Source organism: Sphaerodactylus townsendi, linkage group LG03 (assembly GCF_021028975.2).
Source record: "Sphaerodactylus townsendi isolate TG3544 linkage group LG03, MPM_Stown_v2.3, whole genome shotgun sequence".
Taxonomy (NCBI): domain Eukaryota; kingdom Metazoa; phylum Chordata; class Lepidosauria; order Squamata; family Sphaerodactylidae; genus Sphaerodactylus; species Sphaerodactylus townsendi.
In genome coordinates, this window is record NC_059427.1 from 126,103,931 (window position 1) to 126,116,995 (window position 13,065).

At 44.6% G+C, this 13,065-nt stretch overlaps 1 protein-coding gene across 7 annotated transcripts in view; it reads left to right on the forward strand.

Annotated features, from left to right (window-relative positions):
- The first annotated feature begins 3,071 nt into the window (after window positions 1-3,071).
- ENGASE (endo-beta-N-acetylglucosaminidase) overlaps window positions 3,072-13,065 on the forward strand; it is a 38,468-nt gene continuing 28,474 nt past the window's right edge. The window contains exons 1-8 of one of the 7 annotated variants that reach the window (XM_048491442.1): window positions 3,072-3,189; window positions 5,480-5,556; window positions 5,651-5,852; window positions 6,732-6,880; window positions 8,393-8,550; window positions 10,480-10,628; window positions 12,279-12,444; window positions 12,777-12,880. In XM_048491442.1, coding sequence (XP_048347399.1) covers window positions 5,493-5,556; window positions 5,651-5,852; window positions 6,732-6,880; window positions 8,393-8,550; window positions 10,480-10,628; window positions 12,279-12,444; window positions 12,777-12,880 — 992 coding nt within the window. In that variant the 5' untranslated portion in view covers window positions 3,072-3,189; window positions 5,480-5,492. Of the gene's footprint in view, window positions 3,190-3,541; window positions 4,113-5,479; window positions 5,557-5,650; window positions 5,853-6,731; window positions 6,881-8,392; window positions 8,551-10,479; window positions 10,629-12,278; window positions 12,445-12,776; window positions 12,881-13,065 lie in introns of those variants that run through there. The other 6 variants (XM_048491446.1, XM_048491447.1, XM_048491440.1 and 3 more) reach the window with 6 other exon arrangements.

The window sequence follows — 13,065 nt, forward strand, 5'->3', positions numbered from 1 at the left end:
TAATGGCTGGAGCTTTATCAAAACTGATCTGCAGGTGATAGAGAGCAGTTCACCTGGAGAAAATGGCTGCTTAAGAAAGTGGACTCTATGGCATTCTACTTTTTTACATTGAATAAAGCCTTGGTAGCTTTTAAGGTGCCAATAGATTTCTGTTTATTTTTGGAGCAATGCAGGTATCCCTCCGTAATTATAGAACATACATCAACAATGTAGTGAAATGAACATAATTAAAGCAGACTCTCTCTAGACCAGTGTTTCCCAATCTTTTCAATGTCACGGTACCCTTGACCTCACTCTTCATATCTCACGGTACCCATGCCACCCCCCACCTTCCCCTCCCAGTGCCCGTTCTTGCCACCCCACCCCCCACACCTTCTGCTCCCAGGGTTAAGGGAAGCACTGGGGGGGAAGTGGCTGCTGACCTTGTGGCAGGCCTTGCCCCCTCGCCAGCTCCATGTCCCAAGGTCACTGCAGGAGACACTACCAAAAGTAAGGGGGGGCCGGTAGGCAGCTAAGCGGCAATTCGGGACATGCTCACAGCACCCCAGGGTCGCACGGAACCCTGGTTGAGAATCGCTGCTCTAGACCATCAATGTAGCCAGGCTGAAGATTTGAATTGCTTTTCAATCCAGAAAGAAAAGACATCTGTAGTTAAGGAGGCAGAAAAATATAAAGCAGAAGTGGTTCTGGTGGGTTTTCCAGGCTGTGTGGCCGTGGTCTGGTGGATTTTGTTCCTTTTTGATTTTGAGGAACAAAATCCACCAGACCACGGCCACACAGCCTGGAAAACCCACCAGAACCAGATGAATCTGGCCGTGAAAGCCTTCGACAATACATAAAGCAGAAGTTTTGTTTTTTTGAATTGCAGACTAAAGATGTAAACTTGCTGTGACTCCCCTTCTGTTCACATTTGAAGGGCAGGTAAGGACAGGTGCCTGCAGTATCCAAAAGAACTCCCTCTTCCTTTCTCCCCTCCCCTCCACCCACACCCTGGATGTAAGAGACCTTGACTGCCTCTGGGTGTGATGCAGATGCAGAGCTAAAAGTGATGACTCTTTCCCTTTCTGTCTGCAACTGGAAGAGCCAGAGAAAAAAAGGTAATGGGACAGGGTGGAAGCCTCTGATGGGACCTCCATAGCTCCATTAAAATAGCCCGGGGCTTCAGTGCAGTGACTGTAACTTGTTAAAAGTTCTCCCATTCTTAAGAGTGAGAAGGGAACCGTCTATGGTTTATCAATGTATTATGGAGGGATGACTCTATGGGGTCTCCTCTCAGATCAGTTAATATCCATCTGGTTTAAAATGTTGTTGTAAGTAGGCTGCATTGGAGAACATTCACCAGAGCAGCGGTTCTTAACCTGTGGGTCGCGACCCCTTTGTGGGGGTCAAACGACCCTTTCACAGGGGTCACCTAAGACCATTGGAAAACACATATTTTCTATGGTCTTAGGAACTGGGACACAAATAATTTTATGGTTGGGGGTCACCCCAACATGAGGAGCTGTATTAAAAGGTCATGGCATTGGGAAGGTTGAGAACCACTGCGCTAGAGTGAGAAATACTGCCCTACCCTAGTTTCATCAGAAGAGGGAGGGAAAATGGAGAACTCTTTCACCTTTGGTCTTGAGATGCTCAGGAAAGATAAGCTTAAAATTCCTGATAGTTCTGGACAACTTGAAAGCTTGCTCGGTCTTCATAAAACATATTACATGACTTCTGATTTTGGGTTCTGACATGGACCAACAAAATTGCTTACTTCATTTAGTACAATGGCACTGAAGTCACCAAAGGAGAAAATAAAATAAATTCTCTAGGATACAACGACAGCGCTAAAAATTGAGCAGTGAACAACAGAGTTGAACCAGTGTAATCACTGTCTTTGAAAGGGAAAATAACTATGGAACGACAATTTACAGCCTGAAAAAGACTGTGCTGAATAAAATTACAGTGGAATGGTGGTGTATAATATGAAATAACAAGTATGATGGTATGCAGGGCAGACAGACAGGATAAACTCGCAGTGAAATTAAGAGTCCACAGAGCATAATGTTAATATTTAGAATGGAGGGAGAGGTAACAGTGGTATGTCAGTCCTATGAAGGAGATATCTAAACCACTGTTCAACGTCTTTTCAACGCATGTATTTATGAATATGAACACTTCCTCCATGTTTAGTATATTGGGAGAGCTGCCTGTCCATCTTAAGGGGAGGCATTGTTTCTCAGTTGCAATCTCTTATTTATAGTCACAGCCTTGACATTTGAAGACTCTGGAAAAATACAACCAACTTACTATGTGGTAGCATTTCTTAAATGATTAGATATGAACACAAGAGGTTTTTTCCCCCCTTCCACACATTGTCTGTAATAAAGCTTGACAATCAACAGTATGCACAACGTATTAGGAATTTTTTGCTTTTTTCTATCATTTTCAGACGTCACATTTCCGTTTTTTTTTCTTGCAATGACTTAGGTAATTGCAAATTTCAATAGTTCCCCCCCCCCTTTTTTCCATTTGGTGCGTATCTTGAAAGTTACATTTATGTTGTGTAGATGACGTGAGGTTGAGCACAGTCTATGCCATATGCCATTAATTTTGCTTTTACGGCCAAACAATTTTGGGATGAAAATTAAACCTGACCCTAGTAGCAGAGAAGAACGGAGCCCAAGTGAGGGGTCGAAACCTCCTCCTCCTCTCTTGGGTACAATACTAGGTCTCGCTTGGGGGCTTGTAAAATTGCATCTGAGAATACACAGAGTGCACTTCCATTCCTCTTCACTAATTACATCAGTCCATTACGCGTTACACAAAACTAGGGTTTCCAGGGGGAAAGTGCCGCTCCCGAAGAGAGGCTGCCCTCGTCTCCAGCTCCGAGGGAGCTCGGGAGGGCCAGCCTGTACAGGCCATGACAACGGAGACCAGGCCGGCCCGGACTCTGCAAGCGCAGTTTGTGGCGGAGCCGAGTTGCCGCCGGGGTATTCCCTCCGCCATGATAGGCCGGAGCTCGGCCCGCCTCTGCCTCCATGTGATGGGGCGGGGAAGGAAGGCGCCAAGAGAGATGGAGGGAGGGGAGCGGGACGGAGAGAGGAGAGGGGCCAAGCGGGCCGAGGCCGGGGAAGGGGGCGGCCGCAGCGATGGCGGAAGTGAGGAGAGACCACCCGCGAAGGGGCGCTTCAGGCCCAGCCTGGGGTAAGAAACTCGCGGGGTTGAACAGCCGGGCTGGGGATGTGGTGGAAGGCCGTCCTAAGCTTGTCAGGATCGTCTTTTGACCTCACAGTCTGCTTCTATGAAGACTGACTCGCTGATAAAAGAAAGGCACTCAGCACATGCTCAGAATACTTTGTGCATCAGCAACCGATAGGTCTTTTGAAAAGCGCCTTCAGCCCGTGATGGCCTGTGGACCACTGCTGGTGCCATACCGGGTTGAGCTGCCCTCTGCCTTGGAGAACTGGTTTCAAGGATGCACTCCCTGTGTGCAAGTTAGTCTCGGCTCAGAGGCGAGTAGTGGTTCTGCAGAGGTGGACATGAATGAAACACCCTTCTGGCATCCATAGCAAAGCTCTTTCATTTCGAATTGTTCCCTAGTATTGGGCTAAAACTTGTATACTGAGGGTTGAATGAAGCACATGAATGGACAGAGCATACAGTGGAGAGGATGGTGTTGCTGGACAGCTTGTGTGTGTATGTGTGGCAGGGGAAATGACAGCCAGCACTTCTGAGGAGTACCATGGGTACAAGTGTAGCTGTACATCCTTGTCCAAACAGAGGAGAATGTAACCTGGTCTCCATCTTCTCTGTTCAGCATCTCTCTGCCCCTCTAGGGCCAGCCTATACAGATTAGTAGGCTGGGCGGTGCCTCCACACGAGTTGTTTCTAATGAGATGTGGAGACAACAAGGAAAGAACTCTTGTTGAACAAGGTGCTGTGTTGATACCGACTTTGACTCACCCTGCAGTATTGGAAGTAACTCTTCAAGCTTTCTCTGGCTCAGTTGGCAACATTAAGACCTGCCTCTGCCTGGAAGTACTTATGTAAGATCACACTGGAATAACTCTGCATGATGTCACGGTGTGCCAGGATGGGAAGCCTTGCTGATGGTGCTGAATTTTAAGGTATCAGTGATACCCAGTCAAGATCATGACAGAGCAAGAGAGAACAGAACACCACTTTACATGTCGGAGCAAAGACTTCGAAAGAATATTCCAAATATTGCATTAGGCTGTCCTCATTCCTGTGGCGACAAATTTCGGCTTGCAGTCAACTTCAGCAAATCTTTTCTCAGTTCCTCAAAATCTGATGCCACAGCAGGGCTCTTATTATCGCTCTTTTAAAGTTGTGGTTTTCTTTTGTTTTGTGATCTCCTGCTTTTTGCATTCAAACTTCTGACAGACCCTCCTTTAAAAGGGAGTGTGCAGGGACTGGCAATCTTCAATAATACTTTTGGCCCTTTAGTTCACTGTGAATCACTGCCCCTATCTCAGCTGTCTCTTAGGTGCCACACTCTCTGGAGGATTCCTGCTCCTTTAGTTCTTGCCTACTAAGCATGCATAGTGTCCAAGGACACATGATGGAAACTTTGACAGTGTTGAAAGCCTTCCCTCTAGGAGTTTTTCCATGTGGATGTTTTGTTCTGCTTTGACGTCTTTACAGCTTTTCAGGAATATTCACATCACATTACCCCATTTTCCCCTTGTTTTGCTGTGATGTTTCCTAAATATAGTTTGGTATATATTTTTTTAAAGATCAGTTGAAGTGCTCTTAGATGCTGTGTGGACTGGGAACAATTTTCTTTATCTCATCTTCCACAACCGCTATTTCCTCCTCCCATTACCATAACTCTTTTTTTAAAATCCCCAAGAATTGATAGATTGCTATAATGCAGTAACATCGTAATGGTACTGAACAGGTAAAGAACTGGTACAACAAAGTGCCAGTTCTTTTAAGTCTCTATCCCTTTTCCTTGTGGAGTTATATGGGGAAAGGTACACATTTCCCCTTACTACTGCAACAAAAAGGGCCAAAGGTTTACTATTTTTTTAAAAAAAGAGAGCTGGGAAATTGTGCATTGTTGAAGAAGTGTATGACACTACATTATTACTATGGTGATATGTCAATTTCCTGTTTTTTTTAAAAAAACCTACAGTAGAGGGAGGGGAATTGTGGGGACTGAGGCAAGGAAGGTGTGGTGAGAACTGCTTTGTGGCTGCTGCATTGCCACTGCAAATGCCTCTGCATGCACTGTGACAATGAGAGCTACACAGATCACTGGAAATTGATTTTTACTGAACCGCCACGTCAGATGTTCCATCCATCTCTGGGAAACTGGTAGGGTTAATGAATGGCATAGGAAGATTTAGCTGTCTTTAAACATTTATCCCCTAGAATTTGGAGTAGGGGATAGAGTGTGAATCCAGAGAGTATCTGCAATTCTAATATACCTGAATGGGATTGTTTTTCTGAACCATTCTCTTGTTTTCAGCTTGCAGCTGGGTATGGAGAGCCAAAGAACTTCCGTTCTCCACAGAGTGGTCAGTTTTGCCCCCGATCCTCTCCCTGGTAAGATTTGCTATGGGAGGGTGCGTCTCCATCACTATGGGAGCTGCTGCTATCACCAGCCTACAATATTAACTGCCTATTTCCATCTTCCTAGCTAGGCAGTATGACAGACACACCACCGAGCCAATCAGCTTCTACCTCTCGGGCTTGGAGGAGCTCCTGTCTTGGAAATCCACTTCTGATGATGCTTTCAACATATCAATTGAGCCATTAGCTAAACGAAAGCCTCTGCTTGACAGCAACAGGCCCCGTACGCTGGTGTGCCATGACATGAAGGGAGGCTACCTTGAAGACAGGTTGGGATTTGTTGGAGTGTGCAGTAGCAACTGAAAAGCTTCCACATTTGGAAACCCCACTGGCAAAAATAGCCAGAACTGCTGCAAGCTAGTTTTGGTGGAACATTTGAGTGAGCCATGTGGCCCTTGGAGGCATCCATATAGTTATGAAAGGAGTCTGATGGTTACCCAGTGCAATAAAGTCTAGCATTTATGTACATTGTATTTATGTTACAAGCTTCTGGCTTGACATACATTTATATACAAGTGTTTTATATACATTAATTCCTAGTCACGTAAATTGGCCCTGTAAAGTACTTTTATGTTATTATCATATTAAGGCTGGTATGTGGAAAGAGGGGAGGGGAATTGAGCGAACAGCTGCTTAATAAGCTCAGGTGAGATAGGAACTGGGAGTTTCCTGGTCCACACTTCCTCTGTGCGCCATTGTGTGTGCAGTCCCAGTAACTTCTAACATCCCAATTCTCCTGCCCCCCTGCAGAACCAGCATAGACTGTGAAGGTTGTACTTTAATAGCTGTGCTTTGTGTGAGTCCATAGTAGAAGGGTCATGCTTTTACAAATCCTTGCTTCCTGCACTTCCAGTTTAGCTTAGGTGCACTGAACTAAAAGCCTGAAAAACTGGCTGATGGATGCTCACTTTACAGGATAAGCAGGGAAGTAAATTTAATTCCTATAAGTGTCTGGAAAATTCCAGGTGTTATTATAGAGTCTCTTGAGAGAACGACTTTGTTCCACCCCAGCTTCAGGGGATGTTAACATCACCTGCGTCAATTGCTGGCATTATAACACGTTCCTGCCCCATACTTTGCTGTGTGTGATATTGGTTCTTGCTAATTGCGTATTCCTGACAAAGTCTCTCTTCTTTTACTGTGGACAGATTCATCCAGGGATCAGAGGTCAATGACCCTTTTGTGTTCTACCATTGGCGCTATATTGACATCTTTGTCTACTTCAGCCATCACACAGTTACCATTCCACCAGTAGTCTGGACCAACGCTGCTCATCGCAATGGTGTCCTTATGCTGGGTGAGTTTTGGGGTGGGGAATGAAGCATTATGGAGCATGTGATGTCAGTCCTGAGTTGGAGCTGCTTTAAAGAAGTACTCAGTGGTTACTTCCACACGAGGCATCATTCCATACATTTTAATGGAGAATCCAGATGTCATTCAAATCAAATCAAATGACCTTTATTGGCATGTATAAACATATAAAACTTTATAAAACATTGGGATAAAATGCCTTTGCTAGAAACTTAGCCACATCTTTGGTTCTTCTAGGACTATGATCATTTAAAAGATAGCAAGTCTTGTCCATATCAGAGTTTAAGCGATCAGTATTCAGGTGGGGATCAATGAAGGCTCCTCTTAGGGAGCTATACCGGGTACAATATAGCAAGATGTGTGCTGTGGTTTCTTTTGGCTTGTCAGGGCAATGGCACTCCAGATGTCATTATTGTCACCATTCTCTGTTGTCCTGCTATCTTTGTTCAGAACTGAAATGTGGCAATTAGAAAAAAAACCCTTAAAATTCAATTGTACCACTAGTGTAGGCAGCAAAAAGTTATTGAGGTTTCTCAGCAATACCATCTCATTAAATTTTACTGCTCGTTTTACACCTGCTTTTTCTCTGCTTAATTAGTTACTTTCCTGTTTTTTATGGCAGATGCAACATTCCGAATTGATTCTTAATTATCAGATCTTATTCCTGATGGTGGTGGTGGTGGGAGGGTATTTTTTATTTTCTCTATGCAAAAATGGCATGTGCTTGTTTATTGATACCTTTTATAATCATTGTTGCACTGTTATGAGATTACTGTAATAAAAATGAATTTTTTGGCTGCAAAAAGTAAGTAATTGAAACCCATTCCTGCTCTCCTTGAACAAATACTGATAATTATGGATCTGTTGAGGAACTCTACTGCTACTGTGGTTAATGAGGAATTAATACATTAAGCAGAATTACAGTATCTGTAAAGCAAAGAAACAGTATTGAAAGTGGCAGTCACATGGAGAAATGAAAGTTTTGCTGAATAGGATTTGCTTCCAGGTAAATATTCCTTGGGGATGAGTATTTCTGGATTGGGAAGGAATACTAGATAAAGTGCCTTTTTGAGCCACATTTTTAATTCTGTGGGTCACAGTCATTACTTCTGCATTTGTCCTAGCTGAGTTCGATGGGTTTTCCCTCTTTGGAAGGACAGGGATGCATTTCCATTCCACTAGTTGCGTTCTTCTAAAATATTCTGAAATGGCCCCTGGTTTGTGAGTTACTGTTAATTTGGTATCACATCCTCGTTCTGAGATGTGTTGTGAGTTCCTGCAAGCAGCTGTTGCACCATTTCGCTCGTTTATAGCATTCCTTTGTGGGAGAGGAATTAGAAATTACCTCTGGCATTTCATGTGTTTGGGTGATTCCCTGTTTCCTCCTGAGGGTTCTCCAGAGCCAGCTCCCACCTGTCTGTTTTCTTCCTGTTGTAAAGAGGTTCTAGATGAAGCAGGAGGTAAGATTCACGTTTTCTCTGCATCTCCCTCTCCCCAGGGACTTTCATCACAGAGTGGACGGATGGTGCCAAGATCTGCGAATCGTTTCTGGCAGGCGAGGAGGAAGCGTATCGCTCTGTGGCTGAACAGCTGGCTGCGATTGCACAGTTCTATCAATTTGATGGCTGGCTGGTCAACATTGAGAATACTTTGAGTGTGAGCAATGTTCTCTCTTTGCAACCCTTCCCAGCTCTCTCACGTCTTCCTCCAGGCATAGACAAGGGCCCTTGGCTGCTATTGAAGCTCAAGATCATGTTGTTCACTCACTGTGTGTGTGTATGTGGGGCCTACTCATCTGTTCCTTCTGCCATTCCTTAAAGTCCCTAGTTGGGCTCAAGGGGAGCTGAAATGGTGTCTATGGGCACCCTCAGTTTCATGATGCAGCTTCATTACCCCTTATTAGAGTGATTAACAGGGAGGAGAAGGCTGGTTTTGCCTGTTCTCTTCAGTGTGGATTGATGATACTAATCTGCATTATAACTGTTAGTACACATTAAGGAGTATTAGATTTCCCAGATTAATTTGAAATAAAAAGGTGTGATGTTACACAGGCATCCTAGAGGAGCACTGCATACCGGGCCAAATAAAGTCTCTTAAGTGCGGGAAATGTAATTGGATAGTATTTCTGTGGAAAATTCCTGTTGCTGTAGAGTATCCTAAAAGAGGGAGTAGGCATGATATATAATTAGGAGGCGAACTGGAGGTAACCGCAACTTAGAAATCTTGTCCATCTCCCCTTCTTCCTGCTGTGAGTGACCCAATCTGCCTGACAACTCAGCACTTCTTCCGTTTCACAACCACCAACCTGCCTTTCCTGCAGGTTTTATAAAAACATAACGCAATTACTACATTCTGAACTATAGTCCTGAAACTTTCTGTCTAGTGTTGTCTTTTATTTGAAACGTAACTTTGTCGGTGATCTCAACACCTCCTTATTCAGAACTTTACCTAAGTGTTGGGGTCCCATATACTGAGAGGGGCATAGATCAATGGGGAAGACTTTTAAGGAGGTGAAAAGAGTGGGAAAGACTAATCCAAAGGAAAGGACTGAAAGGAAGGAGAATGCTGAGCTAGAGGCATATCAGCTGTTCTCTGTGTAAAAATATTATGTGTTTTTAAAATCCTTCTAACTTGACAGTATGTCAGTGATCTTGTGACTGCTTTTTCTTGAGCCAGGTAGGAAATCTAGGTAAAATAAATAGGCGCTTGTCCAGATTTCTCCTGCAGAATGACCTCAGTTACTTTCTCTACCCTGCATTTTATAAATAACCTAGCAGCTAATTGAATGGCAATCCAGTGACCTGCCTGGCACCTCCCCCATTGCCTGTGCTTCAGGTGGGGTGTCTGACTTCTTTATTTCTTCAAGTACTGCATTCAGTTGAAGTAACTCATTCATTACTCTCTTTTTTTTCTCCCCCCCAAAAATTCAAAACCAGTTAGCAAAAAAATTGCTCTGGAGTGGGTGAGTGAGGAAGAGAGAGATTTAAAGGTCTGATCTGATAGGCAGAATCAGGCTATCAGAGGTAGATCTCAGTGAGGAAATCCTTTTTCTGTTCACAAAATGTGGTGTATGTATGCCCTGTACTAGAAAGTAAGTTCCCAAATGGAAGTGTAGCATTTCCATCATGATTGAGTGAGACCTTCAAGGACATACACAGAACAATTATGTTGTGACAGAGAAGAAGAAGAAGAGTTGGATTTATATCCCCCCTTTCTCTCCTGTAAGAAGACTCAAAGAGGCTTACAAACTCCTTTCCCTTCGCCCCTCACAACAAACACTCTGTGAGGTAGGTGGGGCTGAGAGAGCTCCAAAGAAATGTGACTAGCCTAAGGTCACCCTGCTGGTATGTGTTGAAGTGCACAAGCTAGTCTAGTTCACCAGATAAGCCTCCACAGCTCAAGTGGCAGAGTGGGGAATCAAACCCAGTTCTCCAGATTAGAGTGCACCTGCTCTTAACCACTACACCACGCTGGCTCTGCAACACAGGGGGAGAGAGAACAAGAGGGGGATAGGGACAGGGTGTTAGCTGACTGGGTCTTCTAAAGATCTTCCTGAAGGGTGATCATTCCGTTCTTTCATGGCAGGCGGCAGCTGCACGGAACATGCCACACTTTTTGCGACACCTGACAGACCGGGTGCACCAAGCTGTGCCAGGAGGAAAGGTGGTGTGGTATGACAGTGTCCTGAGGAACGGAGAACTCAGCTGGCAGAACGAACTCAATGATAAAAACCAGTGAGTGATATGAGGACCCCTGTTCCCCTGCACCAAAGAAATCCAGAGGCAGAAGGCAGAAAAGGAAAAGCAACTCTTACCAATGAAAGGGGTTCTTTTTACTGTTCTGCTGAGTCTTCTGTTCTTGTCCTGTTGTATTTTCCTGTTGTGTGTTGAACCCTATATAATTATTAGGGCGTGCCGGTGTGCGAGTTATTTGAACTGGAGGTGCTGCCCGATTGTGTGAGCACACTGTTTTGATTTGAAAGTCCTGGTTTATGACATGGATTTTTCTTGCTCAGGATGTAATTCTGGGTGTCCTCCCATCCCCTGAATATGCGAGTGAAATCTGGTCGAATGATTGTGTTAGAACTGATTCCTGTTTTTGTGTTAATGGTGTACAGATGCCAAGAAACAAACTGGAAAGCTCTGCAACCAAAGTGGGTGAAACTAAAAGGCTGTTGATGCCAGCATACAAAAACAGAAAGGCATTCCTCAGAACTAGATCTATGCCTAGTTTTTTTTAAAACAAAGCAACAACCAAAACCCACCAATCTTAAGCATATCCCCAACCTAAAGAACCTCACAGGATTGTTGTGAGGTTAACATGGGACAAGCCACGTATTCTGCCCTAGGCTCCTTTGGGGGAAGGAGAAAGGAGGTAGTGTGGTGTAATTGTTAGGATCTGGGAGGCCCAGGCTCAAAATCCCATTGCGTAATGAAGCTCTCTGGTGATCCTGGGCCAGTCAGACACACTCGGTCTACCTACCTCAGAGGGGGTTTGTGAGCATAAAATGGAGAAGAGTGAATGTTGTAATGAACTGCTTTGGGTCCCAATTGGAGAGAAAAGTGGCCTATGAGTAAATAAAATCAATATACAAATATGACTGAAATATAAATAGACCTTCTTAAGGAAGGGATGGACAAACAGCTGTTGAGTCTCAAGTTAGTGTTGCAGTTTTGTGCAACTTATTAAGTTGTTACAGCCACTCAAAACGCCACCCCAACTTCAGGGCGCTTAATCTTTTCACCGTGTCTGTGTATGTGCAGACATCGATCTGAATTTGGGTTGCTTTTACAAAATTCTGCCCAATTGTATTTTAAAATTACATTTTTCCTGCAAAAAAAATTGTACTTTTCCAGGTTTGCGGAATTCAAAATAGTAGCCATAACTGATTCCATTGTGTGGATTTTTAAAATCTTCACAAAGAACCAGCTGTTGGCTATTAGAAATAAGGGCAGAAGAAGAAAAAGAAGAATGTGTTGCAGCCAACTCACGATGAACCTCATCTATATAGGGTTCCAGGCAACAGAAGAGCAAAGATGGTATAACAACTGCAGTATTCCTTGGTGTCTGCCATCTAAGAACTGAGTGTGGCCAACTCTGAGTAGTTCCCGAACTCTGATAAATTCTGGCTGAGCAAGACTGTTCTAGCTGCTAAGTACAAAGGTTACCCAACTAGAAATATGGAAAGGGCAGGTACCTTTTCAACCCCAGTGCTCAGTTTGAGAAAGAGAGTGTGTGTGTGTATTACCTACGGTGCACTGATCTTATCCATGCAAGTCAGTGAAGATTGGCTGAAGAATTTCAATTAGATCCATCTAAGAACCTCAGAATATCTTCTAGTCTGTAAGTCACATGGCAGCCATCCTTTGCTTGTGCCTTCGCAGGGTTTACTTTGATGCTTGTGACGGTTTCTTTACTAATTACAACTGGAAGGAGGAGCAACTGCTGCAAACGAGAGACATGGCAGGCGAGCGTCGGTGTGACGTCTACGTGGGGGTGGATGTGTTCGGCCGTGGTGATGTTGTAGGTGGCGGCTTTGATTCTAACAAGGTGAGCAGGCGTTGCGACTGCTGGGATTAGTGGATGTGGTTGTACCAGGCAACATGGCTATTGTGGATTCAGCCTGGTGACCAAGAGCCACAGCATTTCACAATGCAGGGCATCAATGCAACTACTGATTGCACAGGACACTTTCCAAAGGGAAGAGTCAGTCCTTGGGGCGGGCCAGATATCCTGCCCTGGCATCTTCAGCATTTCTGTGCCAAGAAAGCTGGCATGCCTGTATTGCCCTCACTGTCCTTCTTGAACCCCACAGTCACCAAGGCTCTCTAGGATAACCCCTGAAGGGCAATGTTCAATTTGCTTTCCTCATGTCCCTACAGTCTCTACGCCTGGTTCGTCACCATGGCCTTTCTGTGGCTATCTTTGCACCTGGCTGGGTGTATGAGCACTTGGGCGCTACGGACTTCCTGCACAACGAGAACAAGTGAGAACCATGAGAAGCAGATGGGGAGGGGTTTTTAGCTTGTCTCCTGGGACAGAGAGCTGAGCAATGAGGTAGGCTCTGTGCAATGAGTGGGCTGTATCTGATCAGGCCCTACAGCCAGATTTGCGAAGAGGCTTGCAAACACTGATGTGTCAAGACTACCGGTTCTCTGTCAGGCATAATGT